Source organism: Mobula hypostoma, chromosome 6, assembly GCF_963921235.1.
Source record: "Mobula hypostoma chromosome 6, sMobHyp1.1, whole genome shotgun sequence".
NCBI classification, from domain to species: Eukaryota; Metazoa; Chordata; class Chondrichthyes; order Myliobatiformes; family Myliobatidae; genus Mobula; species Mobula hypostoma.
The window spans coordinates 34,221,008-34,241,923 of record NC_086102.1 but is presented as its reverse complement, the minus strand read 5'-3'; the positions used below and the strand labels follow the sequence as shown (position 1 = coordinate 34,241,923).

The window sequence follows — 20,916 nt, the reverse complement described above, 5'->3', positions numbered from 1 at the left end:
CTTCCAGCCAGTGAGCCAATCTTTGATTCATGCAAGTATTTTTCCTGTAGCACCATGGATTATTACCTTGTGTGCAGCACCTTGTCAAAGGGTTTCTGACTCTCCTTTGTCTATCCTGCCTGTTATTTCCTCAAAGAATTCCAACGGATTTGTCCAGCAAGATTTTCTTATAAGAAAACCACGCTGACTTTGGACGATTTTATCATGTGCCTCTAAGTACCCTGAAACCTCATCCTTAATAACGGACTCCAACATCTTCCCAACCACTGAAGTCAGGCTGAATGGCCTATGACTTCCTTTCTTCTGCCCCGCTCCCTTAAAGCATGAAGTGACATTTGCAATTTTCCAGTCCTCTGGAACCATTCCAGAATCCAGTGATTCTTGAAAGATCAAGAATCGAGGCATGACTGTGCAAGTGTGTGGGTGTCTGTGAGTTAGACCGGTGGGAAGGATTTAAAAGGAAAATAGCTTTATAGAGCGGGTGTCAGAGGAGCGCATGATGGAGTAGAGGGAGTCAAGAGTAATAGGGCTTTGGCTGAACTGGGCTTCGGTAATAATGGGTGGAGGTGAGGTAAGTTACTTGTGAAGGATAGGAATAGGAAGTATGTCTGTGAGGCCGGTGTTCTGTACTGGATGTCAGATGTGGGATGTCCGGGAGACTCCCAGCCTCCCGGACAGCCACATCTGTGCCAGGTGTGTCGAGGTGCAGCTCCTCACGGACCGGGTTAGGGAACTAGAGATGCAGCTTGATGACCTTTGTCTGGTCAGGGAAAGTGAGGAGCTGATAGAGAGGAGCTACAGGCAAGTAGTCACACCTGGGCCACGAGAGACAGATAAGTGGGTAACAGTCAGGAGAGGGAAGGGCAAGAGTCAGAAACTAGAGAGTACCCCTGTGGCTGACCCCTTTAACAATAAGTATTCCTGTTTGAGTACTGTTGGGGGGGTACAGCCTACCTGGGGAAAAGTAACAATGGCCATGCCTCTGGCACAGAGTCTGGCCCTGTGGCTGAGGGTCGGGAAAGGAAAAAGGCAGCAGTAATAGGGGACTCTATAGTTAGGGGGTCAGACAAGCAATTCTGTGGATGCAGGAAAGGAACATGGATGGTAGTTTGCCTCCCAGGTGCCAGGATCCAGGATGTTTCTGATCGCATCCATGATGTCCTGAAGTGGGAAGGTGAACAGCCAGAGGTTGTGGTACATACTGGTACCAAAGACATGGGTAGGGAAAGGGAGGAGGTCCTGTAAACAGGCTAGAGGGAGTGAGGAAGGAAGTTGAGAAGCAGGACCTCAAAAGTAGTAATCTCGGGATTACTGCCTGTGCCACGTGACAGTGAGTATAGGAATAGAGTGAGATGGAGGATAAATGCGTGGCTGAGGGATTGGAGCAGGGGGCAGTGATTCATATTTCTGGATCATTGGGACCTCTTTTGGGGCAGGAGTGACCTGTACAAAAAGGACAAATTGCACTTGAATCCGAGGGGCCCAATATCTTGGTGGGGAGGTTTGCTAAGGCTTTTGGGGAGAGTTTAAACTAGAATTGCTGGGGGGTGGGAACTGAACTGAAGGGACGGAGGAAGGGGTGGTTGGCTCACAAATCAAGAAAGCTTGGAGTCAGTGCGAGAGAGAAGGTAGGCAGGTGATAGAGAAGGGATGTGCTCAGACCGATGGTTTGAGATGTGTCTGTTTTAATGCAAGGAGTATCATGAACAAAGCGGATGAGCTTAGAGCGTGGATCAGTACTTACAGCTATGATGTCATGGCCATTACAGAGACTTGGATGGCTCAGGGGCAGGAATGGTTACTTAGAGTGCCAGGCTTTAGATCTTTCAGAAAGGACAGGAAGGGAGGCAAAAGAGGTGGGGCTGTGGCACTGTTGATCAGAGATAGTGTCATGGCTGCAGAAAAGGAGGAAATCATGGAGGGATTGTCTACTGAGTCTCATTGGGTGGAAGTTAGGAACAAGAAGGGGTCAATAACTCTACTGGGTATTTTTTATAGACCACCCAGTACTAAAAGGGACATCGAGGAGAAGATAGGGAGACAGATTCTGGAAAGGTGTAATAATAACAGGGTTGTCTTGGTGCAAGGTTTTAATTTCCCAGATATTGATTGGCATCTCCCTAGAGCAAAGGGTTTAGTTGGAGTAATGTTTATTAGTTGTGTTCAGGAAGGTTCCCTGACACAATATGTAGATAAGCCTACAAGATGAGAGGCTGTACTTGATTTGGTATTGGGAAATGAACCTGGTCAGGTGTCAGGTCTCTCAGTGGGAGAACATTTTGGAGATAGTGATCACAATTCTATCTCCTTTACCATAGCATTGGAGAGGGATAGGAACAGACAAATTAGGAAAGCGTTTAATTGGAGTAAGGGGAAATATGAGCTATCAGGCAGGAACTTGGAAGCATAAATTGGGAACAGATGTTCTCAGGGAAATGTACGGCAGAAATGTGGCAAATGTTCAGGGGATATTTGCATGGTGTTCTGCATAGGTACATTCCAATGAGACAGGGAAAGGATGGTAGGGTACAGGAACTGTGGTGTACAAAGGCTGTTGAAAATCTAGTCAAGAAGAACAGAATAGCTTACGAAAGGTTCAAAAAACTAGGTAATGATAGAGATCTAGAAAATTATAAGGCTAGCAGGAAGAAGCTTAAGAATGAAATTAGGAGAGCCAGAAGGGGCCATGAGAAGCCTTGATGACCAGGATTAAGGAAAACCCCAAGGCATTCTACAAGTATGTGAAGAACAAGAGAATAAGACGTGAGAGAATAGGACCAATCAAGTGTGGTGGTGGAAAAGTGTGTAAGGAACTGGAGGAGATAGCAGAGATACTTAATACTTTGCGTCAGTCTTCACGACGGAAAAGGACCGTGGCAATTATAAAGATGACTTACAGCAGACTGAAAAGCTTGAGCATATAGACGTTAAGAAAGAGGATGTGCTGGAGCTTTTGGAAAGCATCAAGTTGGATAAGTCACTGGGACTGGACGAGATACACCACAGGCCACTGTGGGAGGCGAGGAAGGTGATTGCTGATCTTCTGGCAATGACCTTTGCATCATTGATGGAGACAGGAGAGGTTCTGGAGGATTGGAGGGTTGCAGATGTTGTTCCCCTATTCAATAAAGGGAGTAGAGATAGCCCAGGAAATTATAGACCATTGAGTCTTACTTCAGTGGTTGGTAAACTGATGGAGAAGATCCTGAGAGGTAGGATTTATGAACATTTGGAGAGGCACAATATGATTATGAATAGTCTGCATAGCTTTGTCAAAGACAGGTCATGCCTTACAAGCCTGATTGAATTTTTTGAGAATGTGACTAAACACATTGATGAAGGTAGAGCATTAGATGTAGTACATATGGATTTCAGCAAGGCATTTGATAAGGTACCCCATGCAAGGCTAATTGAGAAAGTAAGGAGGCATGGGATCCAAGGGGACCTTGCTTTGTGGATCCGGAATTGGCTTGTTCACAGAAGGCAAAGAGTGGTTGTAGATGGGTCAGATTCTGCATGGAGGTTGGTGACCAGTGGTGTACCTCAGGGTTCTGTTCTGGGACCCCTTCTCTTTGTGATTTTTATAAATGATCTGGATGATAAGTGAAGGGATAGGTTAGTAAATTTTCTGATGACACAAAGGTTGGAGATTACAGCAGGACATCAATAGGACGCAGAACTGGGCTGAGAAGTGGCAAATACAGTTCAATCCAATTAAGTGTGAGGTGGTTCATTTTGGTAGGTCAAATATGATGGCAGAATATAGAATTAATGGTAAGACTCTTGGCAGTGTGGAGGATCAGAGAGATCTTGGGGTTCGAGTTCATAGGACACTCAAATCTACAGCGCAGGTTGACTCTGTGGTTTCGAGGGCATGCAGTGCATTGGCCTTCATTAACCATGGGATTGAGTTTAAGAGCCGAGGGGTAATGTTACAGCTATATATGACCCTGGTCAGACCCCACTTGGAGTACTGTGCTCAGTTCTGATTACCTCACTACAGGAAAGATGTGAAAACTATTTAAAGGGTGCAGAGGAGATTTACAAGGATGTTGCCTTGATTGGGGAGCATGCCTTCTGAGAGTAGGTTGAGTGAACCCAGCCTTTTCTCCTTGGAGTGACAGAAGATGAGGGGTGACCTGATAGAGGTGTATAAGATGATGAGAGGCATTGATCATGTGGATAGTCAGAGGCTTTTTCCCAGGGCTGAAATGGATAACATGAGGGGCACAGTTTTAAGGTGCTTGGAAGTAGGTACAGAGAAGATGTCAGGGGTAAGTTTTTACGCAGAGAGTGGTGAGTGCGTAGAATGGGCTGCCGACAACTGTGGTGGAGACGGATACGATAGGATCTTTTAAGAGTCTCCTGGATAGATACATGGAGCTTAGAAAAACAGAGGGCTATGTGTAACCCTAGGTAATTTCTAAAGTAAGTACATGTTCAGCACAGCATTGTGGGCAGAGGGCCTGTATAGTGCTGTAGGTTTTCTATGTTCTATGTTCTATCATTACTAATGCCTCCACAATCTCTTTAGCTACCTGTTTTAGAGCCTGGGGTGTAGTCCATCTGATCCAGGTGACTTATTTACCTTTCAGCTTCCCAAACATTTTTTCCTTAGTAATAGCAACTACACTCACTTTTGCCCCCTTACACACTTGAATTTCTGGCGTACTGCTTGTGTCTTCCACAGTGAAGATTGACACAAAATACTTCTTAAGTTCACTCCCCATTTCTTTGCCCCCATTACTACTTCTCCAGCGTTATTTTCAAGTGGTCCAATGTCTACTCTCTCCTTATTTTTACTCTTTATAGACCTGAAAAAACTTTTGGAATAGTCTTTTATATTATTGACCAATGTAGCCTCATATTTCATCTTTGCTCTCCTCATAGCTTTTTTAGTTTCCTTCTGTTGGTTTGTAAAAGCTGATGGCATTTGTTATTTAAGGGAGGTTTCAATAGGTACATTTAACGTCAGAGAAATGTGTACAATATACATATATCCTGAAATTCTTTTTCTTCGCAAACATCCACAAAAACAGGGAAGTGCCCCAAAGAATGAATGACAGTTAAAATTTAGAACCCCAAAGCCCCCCCAGCTCCCCCCTCCCGCGCGTAAGCAGCAGCAAAGCGACAACCCCCCCGCCCACCAGCAAAAAAGGATCTGCACCCTCCACCGAGCACTGAAGCGTGCAGCAAAGCATCAGAAAAGACACAGACCTGCAGTACCCCAAAGACTACTCATTCACCCAGTAATTTGAATACCAAAGGCTCTCTCACTCCCTAATAAGGGAAAAAGAGGTGTCCCTGTTTCATGACTAATCAAAAGAAGAAATAACTTGGGAGGAGTGCTTTGCACGCAACTCCAGTGCAGTCATGGCTAACGGTGTCTCCATCCTGTCACATTATCATAGCATCTGGAGGCACGGTAGCATAGCGATTAGTGTAATGCTTTTACAACACCAGTGACACTGCTTCAATTCCGCTACTGCATGTAGAGTTTGTATGTTCTCCTTGCGACAGCGTGGGCTTTCTCTGGGTGCTCCTGTTTCCTCCCACATTCCAAAGATGTACAGGTTAGTAGGTGAATTGGGCACATTGGGTGCTATTGGGTGGCACAGGCTCGTTGGATCAGAAGCACCCGTTAACGTGCTGTGTCTCTACGCAAAACTAAGCAAGTACACATCACTCATTGGAAAGATAATACAACAAAGCAGAAGAGGATGGTAACAAAAGCAAAACTACAACAACATGAGGAAAGAAAGAAGAACCAACAAAACAATGTCTGAGATATGTAAAAAAAATATATATTTTGCTTTGCACTGATCATGGGCAGCATATAAGGAAATGAATTAATGTTAATAATGCGTTCGGCATCAGCTGACAGCAGAAACTGAATGGGTATTTAGGTACGTTTTAGATAGATCTAACAATTTATCCTGATGTCATGCCATTAGTGCAACACAATATCCTGATGCACGTCACAAAATTATCGCAAAGAAATTGACAGTTTTCACTTCTTCACTTCTGCTGCTGGTCTCTCGAGGATGTGGTGTGAATGCTGTTTCTTGAGTACGGTCAGCAGCAGATTACTTTGTGTATGGACTCTCCACAACTATGTGCTATGGAGAGAAGCAGGAAAGTGGGGTTGAGAGAAATAATAATCAGTCATGATGCAATGGTGGAACAGACTTGATGGGCTGAATGACCCAATTCTGCTCCTATGTCTTATGGTCTTGTGGTTTTAAATCTTGATTAAAGTGCACAATTTGCTCAAATTGAGGAATTTGTAATAAATTTGATGTGTGTGGCTAGAATTTCATGTTTTCTGACATCGGTCATTACTGTTGTCAGCCTTGGCTCAGCAGCAGTGCCCTGAGATTTTAGTGTGTGATTTGGCTTGATGCTTCAGTATAAACGAGTGTTTCATTTCTAGAGGTGTTATCTTTCAGATGAAAAGCACAAAGTAAGGCCAATCTCGGCAGACCAAAATTCATTTTTCAAGAAAGGACAATGGAGCTGTCTCCATATCCTGGCTAATATTTATGTAAATCAGAATCATTACAACAGATTTTCTAGTTGTTTATTTTACAGCTGTCTCCACTCAGCAGGAGGTCCCCTAATCTCCTCCACTGTCTATCAGTGCACAGGAGGCAGCTGAAAAGCTCCTCTGCCAACTTTTTCTCAACAAAAATGAAATGTTTTTGAAATTGCCTACAGTTGGATAGCTTCTTCTCTCAAATATCAAGCATCTGCACAGATAAACGCTCATGGTTAATGCATTCAATGTATGTTTGTAGTCCCTTGCTATTGCAATAGCTCCGTTAGTGTTATATGCTTTCCATTCTTAATTTTGATCTATCAGCTTTTCGCCTACAATGTGATTGATATGTTTATGGATGTTTTAGTGGCAGATCATCATCAGTGACTCATTAACATGAGTAATTTGTATCATTGCACAGAGATATTGACTACCAAACAGCAATACTTCAATTGTATCGGTGACAGTTGATTACTATCTTGACTTTATCTGCAGCAAATGCAATGGAGTTAAGATTAGGGATAGCTGGTGGCAATAGGTCTCGAAGTTCCATTGTTGGATGTTTTGGAATTAGATGTGAACCTTGCTGGCTGCTGTTCTTATGACAACAGGACTCAGGGAATTAGGGCACAAGGAGGAAATTGAGTCCTGTTAAAGGGTCTTGGCCTGAATCGCCAACTATTCAATCACTTCCATGATCACTGCCTGACCTGGTGAGTTCCTCCAGCATTTTGTCTGTGTGCTGCATAGGAAATTAGGGCCGGCCAGTCCCTTGCCACAGTGGAATATTTGACTTGGAGCCAGCCCTATCTGCTGCATCTATTAACACACAATAAATGAACAACTATACATGGATAGTAATACCTCTTGTGGGCAATTGAAATTGCATTTTTTTTGTTTGATCCTTTCTCTTAATGTGGAAAATTTTGTTTGAAAACAAAAATTGATTAAGGGATTTGATTTGGGCAATTGAAAGTGGAAACCAGCATAGATATTTAGTGGAGTAAAACAGAACTGAAGTGCAGTTATAGCTGTTTGCAAAGGAATATGAAATTAGATTGATCTGCAGTGGCTACATCAATAAATTTGAGCTTTGACTACATTTAGAATGGACTTGTTTGATGAAGGGTCTCGGCCTGAAGCATTGACTGTTTATTCCTTTCTATAGATGCTGTTGGACCTGCCGAGTTCCTCCAGCAACTTGTATGTCTTACTGTGGATCTGTTTGCAATAGATTTTTGCCCTATCAATATTTTTGATTTGTATATATTAGTGATCACTGGAGTTACGGTCAGCGTCACTGCAGATTATCTGCACACACTTAACTAACAATGTTAGGATTCTATAGAAATGTATTTTCTCATGTGCCAAATAAGCAGCAGAAGCCAAGCTAAATAATGAAACCCAAGGCTTCAAATTCAAAAGCTGAATTATTTACCTCTTTTCCAATATTTTAACCAATGATAGTAAAGAGATAATAAACACAGTGGATTCTGGCTAATTGGGTCATTGGTTAATCAGGGCAGCTGGTTATTTGGGACAATACTTAAAGAATGAAAACTAATCAAGAACATCTCCAGAATTTCATTCATTTATTTGGGTCACTATGCCACTTAACTGGGTCAGGAGACTTGCTGAACAGTTTCTAACAAGCATCAGTTGCACACATTTTTGTAGCCTTCAGATGTTACACTGTGCTCAGAGTGAAGAGTTTTTAAATATCGTCAGTTGAGTGTTTCAGTGTTCAGAAAGCAGTGATTTTTGTGAAATGGCCAGGAGTGAAAATTGAATGATTTCACTACTTCAAAGAGTTGATAGTATTCTAATTTGTTCTGTTGTTCATTTAAATACATAATTTGTTAGTCAGTTAAACACTAGTTTGTCTTTTTTCTACCTTTTTAACCATTTCCATGAAACTTCAGCTAATTGGGGCAGCCGCTTAATTTGGCTGAAATGTCCCTGTACCAATTAACCAGAATCCATTGTCAAATATATAGTCATCTGTGTTAATTTCACTTGATTTGTTTTTCAAATCAGATCCATAGTTAATGATGCTGTTTAGCTTGGAATCAAGCTGCAAAATAACTTACTGCCAAATTGATCCACTTATGCACATTTGAATAACAGATCAGATTACACACTGCCTTGTTGTCAACTTGCCACCTGCAACTGTTTAATTACCAGCAGCTGCAAACAGTTCCATCGATTTTGATTGTTCTTAAATGTCTCCAGCAACAGTTACACTGGAGCTACCAACTATACTTTTGGCTGCATACTATTAAAAAGTAGGTGGGGGTGGGGTGCTGATATTCCCTGACAAAGGTGGCATCAATGATTTTTGACCTTTTTCCTACTTTCTCATTAACTGTTACTATATTTCCAACAAAATCTCCTTTTTTAATATATATAAAGTCAAAACAATGTAATTGGGTAACCCATTACAAAGAAATTGATGTCCAGGAAGCAATTTATTATCCTAATTGTCCTTAATTTATAACATGGATTCTTGGTGCTTCGCTTATCAGAGAACTAAGCAATATGGGTGTATCTCTGCTGATTCGCACTCACATAATTGAGGATCAGAAAAAGCAGTAGAAGGTTGTAGACTCAGCCAGCTCTGTCATGGGCAATAGCCTCCTCACCGTTGAGGACATCTTCAAACAGTGATGCCTCAAGAAGGTGATCCATCCTCACCATCCAGGACATGCCCTCTTCTCATTGCTACCATCAGGCGCAGGGATCTGAAGATACACACTCAACACTTTAGGAACGGCTTCTTCCCTTCTGCCGTCAGATTTTTGAATGGTCTGTGAATCCATGAACACTAACCTCACTACTTCACTCTCTTTTTGTACTACTTATGTATGTTCTTATGTTTCCTATTGCAGCTTGTAGTATTTTTTTAATGTATTGCAGTGTACTGCTGCCGCAAAACAACACACTTCACGTTTGTCAAGATAAACTTGATTTTGATCTTGAGAATCCATTTTAGACTATTTAATAATAATGAAGCTAATCTTCCATTTGAATAAGAATACAAAACAATAAAGAGCAATGTGATAGTAAGACAAAAAGAAATAATTAATATCTCTTCAGTTGTAGTTCCATAATCAATAAAAGTGACTTCCTTCAGAGAGCATAATCAATCACCTTCCTCTATTACAAAGGTTGGAAGTGGAGCTGTGAGTTGATGGTCGAGCATTGTTCAATTTCATTCACAACTCTTCCGAAAGTGAAGCAGTCCATGCCTACTTCCAGCAGGACTTTTTATTCCTATCCTGCTTTATTCTATTTCACTTTCAATTTTAATTCACCTCCTGTTCAGTCTTTAACTCTTAACAGTGTTTAATTTTCAGCATTCTACTGAGGGAAATTTTAAATGTATCATATAAAATAAAATGGAATACTGGAAGGGAATTAAATCAAGTGCCTGCCTTTGAGATGCCTTTCTCCACAAAATCCATTTGAATTCCTTTATTGCATTTTTTCACTGTCAATTGGGTATATGTTAGTTAAAGTTGCTAGCAGAATCTGAAAACAAGGGACAACTCATGGTAGTTTGTATTTCCTTCAGTTACCAGGGAAGACTAACATTAAAGGAATGACAGCAGTAAAGCAATTAGGTGCACCCAGTTCAGGTAAGCCTTTCTAATAAGGGAAGAAATATTCCTTAGATTATTATTTGTATTGTTAGTTCTGTAAATAAGTTGCAGCCCAATTAATATAAAACAAAATTGTTTAATCTTTCATTTCATATCATAGTTTATTTCTAAGAAATGTTATATATATTTACTGACTGACGGAGATGCTGTAGGTGCATTTTTGTTTATGCTTAGCTCTAATGTGCTATATTAATTACTTTTTAAACAGCTATTTATTTAAAAAGTGCAGTGTCATGATCTACATCTAGAAATGTTGAGATTGCAGTTGCTTTTTTGTTTATTTTTTCCACACTGTACAGTCCAAAGAATCTCAACATCTGGATATAGCAATGCGATGGGGATCATTTATTTAAATAATTGCATTTCCTATTCCAACCTTTGGAAGAGTTAACCTTCATGACTGTTTGAATGTTGGGTGAGATAGGATCAAACTCACCATGCAGTCACCAAGACCGTCCTTCCCTGATGGCATGTGAAAAATTAGGCAATTAAGTGGCAAAGAATTTTAGTGTTCACATATCGGTAGCCCAGTGGAGTCTAAGGCTTGTTACTTAAGGTACAATTTTTAGGTTTGAGTTGGATTTACACTTGATAATTTTATGAAAGTCATGCATGTGTATGTGTATGTATATATATTCTTAAGTGGTGCAGCAGACTTATGCACACACGTCTATAACCTTGTACACTTATTCAGTGATTACTGAGAGAGCCCATTCCCTTCCCCATCTCCACCCTCTGCCTTGTGGGCAGCTCTGGGCTTCATACTTAAAAACAGGGCTAGGTGAATACATCATCAATGTCATTGTACTAAGCTTTTCCTCCTTGCACTAAATCACCCTTCCATTGTTTGTTTATAAAATGTTATTAGAATTCCTTCCTAAAGCCTGTGTGCATAGAAATAAATGATGGATAAAACCCTGTAGATAAATGCATAATCCTTCTGATAAGTTGTACGCTAGCATAATTGTTACTTAACTCTGAGTCTGAGGCTGAGGCCTCCGTCGGTCAGAGTTGACCATGGATATTGTGTCTTAGCTGTCTGGATACGCCAGCCTGGGCAGTACAATATGGAGAGTGAGCTGTTGCCATGTAGCAAGCTCCCCCTCTCTGCACTACTGATGAACCCAAAGGAACAGCCAAGACCAATACAGTTTGGTTCCAGCAGCATCACGGAAGTTTTAGTCAGCGTTGAACTCAACGTAGGTCTGTCTTAGGGACTCCAGTTCTAGATTTTTCCCTCTTGAGTTTACTCCCGAAGCCTTCCCCATGACTGGGTATAGCTGCAAGGCAGCAGAGATTTGAGATCAGAGTTTTCCTTCTCCTAGGTGAGCTTCCAACCACGGCTGATGAGCCCCATATGCCCAAAGCGACTGGTTTTAAGGCGCTAGTAACTCGCCTTTGCCCCTTCTCCTGTCAGTAGAAACGGTTCTGCTGGGCTTGGTAGCTAAGCCACATGTGAAGGCCAGGATCTGGATTATGTTGTCAGAGCCTATTTGAGGCGCACATCACTGGGAGGATTTAGTAGATAGTGGGAGCTTGTCCCCATTGCCACCCCTAGCTATAAGCAACCTTAAAGAACCTTTTTCTTAAATAGCAGGGGGACAAATATAGCATTTTCTTTATATTATGCTTTTCATTATTACCACTTAGAGGTAAACTCCAAAGATACTGATTGAGTAAATTCGCTATGCACTGATAATCTTTCATATATTACCTAATGTTAGTCACGCATGTGAAGTTGTGATGTATTTCTCAGATGTTCCATTCCATTTCTAGCACACAATCGAACAAGCTTGAAACTACTTCCCAAAAAGCCTGAGATTAGTACAAAAGCAATTGTGGGTATGTTATAATTCAAAATTTCAATCTCTTTATATTCTTTGTATAATGTCATACAGGTATTAGGCCAGCTTGCTCAATGCATTCACGGGCTAAGTGTTTCAGTATCAAAGTTTATAGAAATAATTATTTATTGTATTATCATTGACTAGGTTTAAAAAAAAAGCTCTGCTTTAAGGGCGTATATGATGAATAAACTCTTCTTGGGCTTCCAGCCAGGTATAGGTATTGATATTTCCATGACAAACTCTGCCGGGCATGTTTAGTCCAGTGGTATTAATACCCCAGTACTCCATCCCTCCTGATTGGTTCATCCTCTTCCAATCAGGTTTCCACTCTCCCACCTTGTTTACAATCGAATTCCGGTTCTTACCTAGTGCACGACCTTTGTCTTTGTTAAAATTCTTTTCCTCTAGTTTTATTTCAATGGCTTCCTTTAGCAGGTAGTCCCAAAAGTCTTTAGTCATCAGAGTCAATCCTATGGTCACTGTGAATGCAGTGTTCTGCTATCACCAGTTTCTCTGGGTAACCCGGATGGATATACCTCCTGTGCTCCTTGATACGGGTTTCCAATGTGTGGCTGATTATATGCTGCTCTGCATTCACAGGAAATCCTATAAACACCAGCTGACTTGAGTCTCAGGTCATCTTTGACCCACGTAAGCTGTGATTTGACCTTCCTTGCAGGTTTGTGGATGGTCTATAATTTTAGGTTTATAATTGCAAATCTAATTGATTCTGAGTTATAGAGTACTACAGCACAGAATCAGGCCCTTCAGCCCATCTTGTCCATACTGACAGTAGGTGACTTTTGCGTAGTCCCACCTATCTGCATCTGAACCGTATCCCTCAAGATCCCTCCCATCCAAGAACGAATGCAGATAGGTGCTAAAATTGTAGGGCATTATAGTAGCTGTCAGGGCCAGCATTCAATAGCCCTTTATAAGGTTGTGGTTAGCCTGTACTGCAAATCAACATTGTCTTTGTGATGAGGATAATGGTACAGTATTATTAGGTCGGGCAAAGAACTTGATACAGCAGCGCTAAAGGAGTGATGTTTGATTTGGAGAAACATAGAAACATAGAAAATAGGTGCAGGAGTAGGCCATTTGGCCCTTGGAGCCTGCACCGCCATTCAGTATGATCATGGCTGATCATCCAACTCAGAACCCTGTACCTACCTTCTCTCCATACCTCCTGATCCCTTTAGCCACAAAGGCCATATCTAACTCCCTCTTAAATATAGCCAATGAACTGGCCTCAACTGTTTCCTGTGGCAGAGAATTCCACAGATTCACCACTCTCTTTTGAGAATTTCTGAGTGAGAGTATTCCTATATGCTTGCTACCCCTCTTCCAGCTAATGGAGTGGTGATTTGCGAGGTGTTGCAGTCCATTGTATAAATGATCCACAGGGCATCTGTGTGGCGGCGGTGGTGGATTGAGTGAATGCTAGCTTGACGAACGGGGTGCCCATCAAATGAGCTTGCTCTTCTATTGCTCCTTAGTGTTTACTTGTCCAAGCAAGTGGAAAATTATTTTCTTACTCTTATAGCTACAGTATTTATGAAACTTCTCCAATTATATTTGCAGTAAATTGTGAATCCATGGGACCATATCGGTTAGGTAGTCTAGAATGCTAATGCAATTGATTGTCATGAGAATTTAATTAGACACTGACTTGCTGGAGATTGTCATTACGTGATGTGAAATCTGTTTTTGCCAAAGCCTAAATGTAATAGAGATCTTGCTCCTTGCAATCAAGGAAGAGTAGTGAATAGAATTGAACATTGCTCATTATCAGTGAACTTTCTCACCTTTGATACTTATTGACCATAAGAGCAGAATTAGGCCACCTGGCCCATCGAGTCTGCTCCGCCATTCAATCACGGCTGATCCTATTGGATGGAAGGTCACTGATGAAGCAGCTGAAGAATGTGGGACCTGATATGAGGTTCCTGTAATAATGTTTTGGGACTGAGGAAATTGGTCTATAACAACCACAAGCATCTCACTTTATGCTCAGAATGACACTAGCTGTTAGAAAATGTTCTTTCAAGTTACTATAGTCTTCATTTTTACTAGAGTCCCTTGATGCTACACTTTGTCAAATGCAGACTTAATGTTAACCTTAACTCTTTTGTCCATTCTTGGACCAAGGGAGTGAAGATGTCAGGAGCTGAGTGATCAGGAACTAAGAATCAGTGTGCATATTGGGGCTGTGTAGGTTAAAATATCTTTAGTGATGTCTGTGCAAAAATGAAGTACAATTCCAGGTAAGATTATCAATAATTCTTTCAGGTAGCCAGTCAACTTCCGACAGAGTAGATGTCCAGCCTGAGAAAAAGCCTACTATCATAAGGAAACCAGGTAAAGCTCTGACCTTATTTTTTCTTTGATTTCCATAAAATTGTAATTTATCTGTGCTCTTAATTATTTCAATTGTTTGCACATATTTAAAAGATTTATCATTGAAAATATGCTTATAACAAGGATTACGCAATTGGACGTAACCAAAGCAATTTGTGAGATCTTGTAATTCCTGTGGACAGAGCTCTCCTTGGTAAAAAGCATAACATTTTCAGTGGAACAACACACATCAAAGTTGCTGGTGAACTCAGTCCTGACGAATGGTCTCGGCCTGAAACATCGACTGCCCCTCTTCCTAGAGATGCTGCCTGGCCTGCTGCGTTCACCAGCAACTTTGATGTGTGTTGCTTGAATTTCCAGCATCTGCAGAATTCCTTGTGTTTACGTTTTCAGTGGAACTGTTTTGCAAAAAAAAAGTTTGCCACCTCTTAAACTTTTTCAGAGTGTTTTTATTATTCTCATAAAGGGAACTTAAACTCATTGGAAGAAATAAAGAAATTACTGAAATTACTGCCTGATTTGTAGCCAACAACAGGAAAGTATTCTACAAAAAAAAGTGAACCTGCTTTCTTTATCTTAATGGACCCTCTTTTGGAAATGTGATCCTTTTCAGATTAGCCAGTTCAACTCCCATCCCATGAGCAGGAGTGCATTGATTGTTAAAAAATCAGAAACTGGAAATCTAGCCAAGTCTACCCCATCATAGCCATTTGTGGTTTTCATAGGTTAGTGGTGGGCAAATTGGCTATTTACCAGAACCAGATATGTAATTTCAACATTTTATTAAAGCAGTGTGTCTCATATTCTCCCGGTTTAAAATTTACCTGCATAGAACCAGGATACTCAAAAACTTAACACATGAATATTTTTCTAGCTCTGCTTCTGAACCAACAAGAACAGGAACGGGAACAGGAGTGCCCTGCACTTGTTGATTAATTTCCCCAATGCATAACTTGCCTGTCCATTACCTCAACATGTACTGTCCTCACTTCAGTGTATTTCACCATATGCTCACAGTCTCACAACCTAGCCTCTATTCCCACTATCCCACAACCTAGCCTCTATTCCCACTATCACACTATCTAGCCTCTTTTCCCACTATCCCACAACTTAGCTACTATTCCCACTATCCCATAATCTAGCCACTATTCCCACTATCCCACAACCTAGCCTCTATTCCCACTATCCCACAACCTAGCCTCTATTCCCACTATCCCACAACCTAGCCTCTATTCCCACTATCCCACAACCTAGCCTCTATTCGCACTATCACACTATCTAGCCTCTTTTCCCACTATCTAGCCTCCATTCCCACTATCCCACAACCTATCCTCCATTCCCACTATCCCACAACCTATCCTCCATTCCCACTATCCCACAACTTAGCTACTATTCCCACTATCCCATAATCTAGCCACTATTCCCACTATCCCACAACCTAGCCTCTATTCCCACTATCCCACAACCTAGCCTCTATTCCCACTATCACACTATCTAGCCTCTTTTCCCACTATCTAGCCTCCATTCCCACTATCCCACAACCTATCCTCCATTCCCACTATCCCACAACTTAGCTACTATTCCCACTATCCCATAATCTAGCCACTATTCCCACTATCCCACAACCTAGCCTCTATTCCCACTATCCCATAATCTAGCCACTATTCCCACTATCCCACAACCTAGCCTCTATTCCCACTATCCCACAACCTAGCCTCTATTCCCACTATCCCACAACCTAGCCTCTATTCCCACTATCCCACAACCTAGCCTCTATTCCCGCTATCCCACAACCTTGCCTCCATTCCCGCTATCCCACAATCTTGCCTCCATTCCCGCTATCCCACAACCTAGCCTCCATTCCCGCTATCCCACAACCTAGCCACTATTCCCGCTATCCCACAACCTAGCCTGTAGTCCCGCTATCCCACAACCTAGCCTCCATTCCCACTATCCCACAACCTAGCCTCTAATCCCACTATCCCACAACCTAGCCTCTAATCCCACTATCCCACAACCTAGCCGCCATTCCTACTATCCCACAACCTAGCCTCCATGTCCACTATCCCACAACCTAGCTACTATTCCCACTATCCCATAATCTAGCCACTATTCCCACTATCCCACAACCTAGCCTCTAATCCCACTATCCCACAACCTAGCCTCCATTCCTACTATCCCACAACCTAGCCTCCATGTCCACTATCCCACAACCTAGCCTCCATTCCCACTACCCCACAACCTAGCTCTAGTCCCACTATCCCACAACCTAGCCTCCATGTCCACTGTCCCACAACCTAGCCTCCATTCCCACTACCCCACAACCTAGCTCTAGTCCCACTATCCCACAACCTAGCCTCCATTCCCACTATCCCACAACCTAGCCTCTAATCCCACTATCCCACAACCTAGCCTCCATTCCCACTATCCCACAACCTAGCCTCCATTCCCACTATCCCACAATCTAGCCTCTATTCCCACTATCCCACAATCTAGCCTCCATTCCCACTATCCCACAACCCAACCACTATTCGCACTATTCTACAACCTAGCTTTTACTCCCACAATCCCACAACCTAAGCAACAACTTGTACACCGACCAGATCCTCTCCTCCCATGCTTACATAATGGACCCCAGTTTCTGATCAGACAATAGCCTTACCTCGTATTTTGTATCCCTGATGTCTTCTTTGATCCTGTTCTTCCGATCTCAAAGCTGACCTCACAAAAAAATGATGCTTTCCCCTGTCCTCTCTGCTCTCTAGCTCTGACCTACCACCACAGGCTTTCCCAAGCAACAGCAAGGCCACCTCTCACTTTGGATGGCGGTTGGCCAGGAACAGATGCAGGAAAGAAAAATGGAGTTTGCTGTAAATTTGTCAGGATTTTGGCAATATGCACTTTTTCAGTATTCCCTTTTGCTACTTCAACTCCCCCCCCCCGACCCCATAACTTTTTCCATCTCTCTGAAAATAATGGGATCAATAATACATTCAGAAATTATACTTAATATTCTTCAAGGATCAATACCTACTAATGTTGTTTTCATATCATTTGTCACAGAGCATACTCGTGATGAGCTACACGACAAGGAAGAAATAAAAGAAGGTAGGATGAATAGAAGATTAAGAGGTGGTTATGTAGTCAATTTGCCTCTGAAACTAATGGCTTGACCAGATATATAAGGAGTGAATTTATGACTTGTTTGCCAAGAGCACATCTTGTGAATTTGGCCTTAGATCGCATGTGATGTTATATTCATTATTATAAATGGACCAAACGCTAACAGAGGAAGAAAAAGTCCAAATTTCCAATAGGCGTCTCTTTTGAGATAATTTAGAACTGATTTTTCCATTAAACTGACATCTTTGTTCAAAGCCAATGAGTATGGGCAGTTTCAGAAACGGAAAAAAACTATACTGCTTGGCGAAGAAATGATATAGCTCTGAGACTGGGAGTTAGCCATGTTGCCAAGGAAAAGGTTAGCATTTCATCTGAGCAACACTATAAATAAATCGTCAGGAAGCACTTAATGTTGTCACGATGTGCAAAGTAGAAAAGTTCCATTCTATAATTCATCTCTTACCATAATGAACACCAACACAGGAAAAATTCTATTTAATTCTAAATTAATAATGAGGTTGTATCGTGAGTTGTGGCCTAAAGGTGAAAGAATTAAAGTTATAGTGATTTTGCTGCCCTTTGATTTCAGATCCTGGAACAAATATAATTCTCAAATTGTTAGCCCATTGAGCTGGAACTTAAATACTTTACTATTCGAATGAGTCTTACAGAACTCTGAGATTTCTTGACATTTACAGACGTTGATAAATTGGTTTATTATTGTGACATGTACCAAGGTACAATGGAAAAACTTGTATACTGTTCATGCAGAACATTTCATTACAACAGTGTATTGAGGTCATACAGCGTGCAGAATGTGTTCTAGTACAGAGAAAGTGCAGTACAGGTAGACAGTAAGGTACAAGGTCACAATGAGGTACATTGTGGATTGTAAGTCCATCTTATTGTACTAAGGAACCATTCAATAGTCTTAAAACAGTGAGATAGAGCTGTTCTGAACCTGGTAGCAAATACTTTCAGGATTTTGTGTCGCTGCTGATTGCAGCTGGGAGGAGAGAGAATGTCTGGAGTAGTGGGATCTTTGGTTACGTTGCCTGCTTTGCCATGGCAGCAAGAAGCGTAGACAGAGTTCGTGGAGGGATGGCTGGTTTCCTTGAAGTGCTGAGAGATGTCCACAACTTTCTGCTATCTCTTGCGGTCTTGGACAGAACAGTCACTATACCAAGCCATATTGCAGCCGGACAGGATGGTTTCTAAAGTGCTTCAATAACAATTGGTGAGGGTCAAAGGGGACATGCCAAATTGCTTTATCCTGCTGAGGAAGTAGAGATGCTGGTGAGCACTTCAGATAGATTTAGCAATATATTTGTTGCTTTTGTAATTTATCATCTTATGTCTATAATACTTTGCAGTGACTACAAATACTGTCTCTAAACCATCACTGAAAACAATCAAAACAAGAAAAGAAAGTGAGAAACCGGCAATGAAGCCCTTAACAACGAAAGGTAACGGCCTAGATCTTGGACTGGGTGACAAAGGATGACAAGGGGAATCACATTTGCTGTCCGCCTCATTTCCTGGGTTTGTCAAAAGAGATTTCCAATTTTAGACCTCAGATCTAGGAAGATCAAGGGAGTCCTGTTCAGTCAAACATATGGAAGAATTTTCAGTGAAACTTAAGAAGTTTAAAAATAAAGAAGGAAATAATAACATTTGTTGATTCATTGTGCAAGTACTGAAATAAAAATCGGACCAAATGCATGGGGTTAAGAGAGAAAGATTAAAGAAAAAAAACAAAAAAATTATTTTAATCTAAAAGAATTATTTTCCACATTTAGTTTTCTGAGGGAGAGTCTCCACTTACAGGATTAAATTGTCACTGTCAGGGAGAAGCTGTATGTGAAACCAGAGTTACGGGTAAGATCAGAAGAATGGTTTATTTGCATGTTCCACTGGCAATCGTGCAGCAACAGATCATATGGAGAGCAGTCTCTACAGTCCCAGGTTATAATCATAGAAATCAGAAGTTTAATTCACAGCAGCAGGAACTGATACTCTTGTTACTAATGGTACAAAGTAGGTGAACTTGGCCACTAAGATACATATCCTTAATATCAGTTTCTTCGGCTTTTCACTAAATGAATTTCTGCACTTATCTATTCCTAAATGCTGTGGTAAAAGCAATGCATGCTGGGAATAGTCTGCAGGATAAAGCACGTGCAGATAGAGAAACAAAATTAACATTTCAGGTCATTGACCCTTCACTCTGTTTCTCTCTCCAGATGTTGTGTGACCTACAATTATTCCTAGTACTGAACGTATGGAATTTGCATGTTTTTCCTGTGACCATATGGGTTTCCTCCAGATGCTCTGATTTTCTCCCACATCCCAAAGACATGGGGATTGGTGCCTTAATTGGTCTCTGTAAATTTCTCCTGTGGTATGTGGAAGTGTTTGAATCTGGTGAGAGCTGGTAGGAATGTGGGGAGGTTAAAAAGTGGGAACAGTGTAGATTTGCTTGAGGTGAGTGCTTGACAGTCAAGAATCCGGTGTCCATGCAGTAGGACTTTGTCCATTATCTCTTTGTTATTATTATTTATAATTTGAAAACCACACAGAAGTTCCATGTGTGTAAAACAATTTCTTTCCTTTCAATTGTAGTCTTTCAGAAATGAAAGCCAGTGATTTACTTTGCATTACCAACATCACTAAATTTTATTATATATATCTGTACTCTTATTTAAAGCCCGTACCGATATCTGTATTAAATTGAAGTGCATAGTTTCTGGGCAAAGTAGCTCTAGTCATTAATATTGCATAGTCTTTTGGTACAAGATTTCATGTGCCTTGGTGCTTGTTTTCTGGTGTTCTGCTGGCCTAAAATACATCACTGCCAAAATGTGGCTCTATTGAACCAGTTGCTCCTGGCTTTCAGTTACCTTGTTGTCTTGTTGAGTTAAGTATGCATTCTGCCTTGTTTTGTGGCCCTTTGGCTTCTTATTTTGTAGTTTATTATTAAAGTGATTGTCACCGCTGAATTGTCTCCACTGCTCGCATTTGTGTTAAGCCTGCTCTACACTTCCTGACAGTCATGGGCAGAATGTTATGTGACCTTCTACAAAAGGCACTGAAAGCTAACTAACCCAAACTGGAATCCCATCCCAACAACCAAATGTTTGCTTTCAATAGATTGATGTGACTGAGAATAATGCAGATGTTTGTGGACTTTACAGACTTCAAACAGCAAGCAACTGCAAATGTTTGAGCTGTTCTCAAAATCAAAACCAGGTCACCTTCAGCCTCAGAAACATTGCTTTGGATATAGCCTGTTGTGTTGCTGATGCATGCTCTCCTTCCAATTGTAACATACGCTCATTCCTTAGCAACTTCCCTCACTGAGAGAAAGAGTGGTGATTGTATAGTG

At 41.3% G+C, this 20,916-nt stretch overlaps 1 protein-coding gene across 2 annotated transcripts in view; it reads left to right on the top strand.

Moving 5' to 3' along the window:
- Positions 1-20,916, top strand: part of LOC134347920 (target of Nesh-SH3) — a 347,223-nt gene that overhangs the window by 112,177 nt on the left and 214,130 nt on the right. For both annotated transcript variants that reach the window (XM_063050550.1, XM_063050549.1), the window contains exons 7-11: positions 10,113-10,176; positions 11,977-12,042; positions 14,340-14,408; positions 17,472-17,516; positions 18,905-18,997. In XM_063050550.1, coding sequence (XP_062906620.1) covers positions 10,113-10,176; positions 11,977-12,042; positions 14,340-14,408; positions 17,472-17,516; positions 18,905-18,997 — 337 coding nt within the window. The remainder of the gene's footprint in view (positions 1-10,112; positions 10,177-11,976; positions 12,043-14,339; positions 14,409-17,471; positions 17,517-18,904; positions 18,998-20,916) is intronic.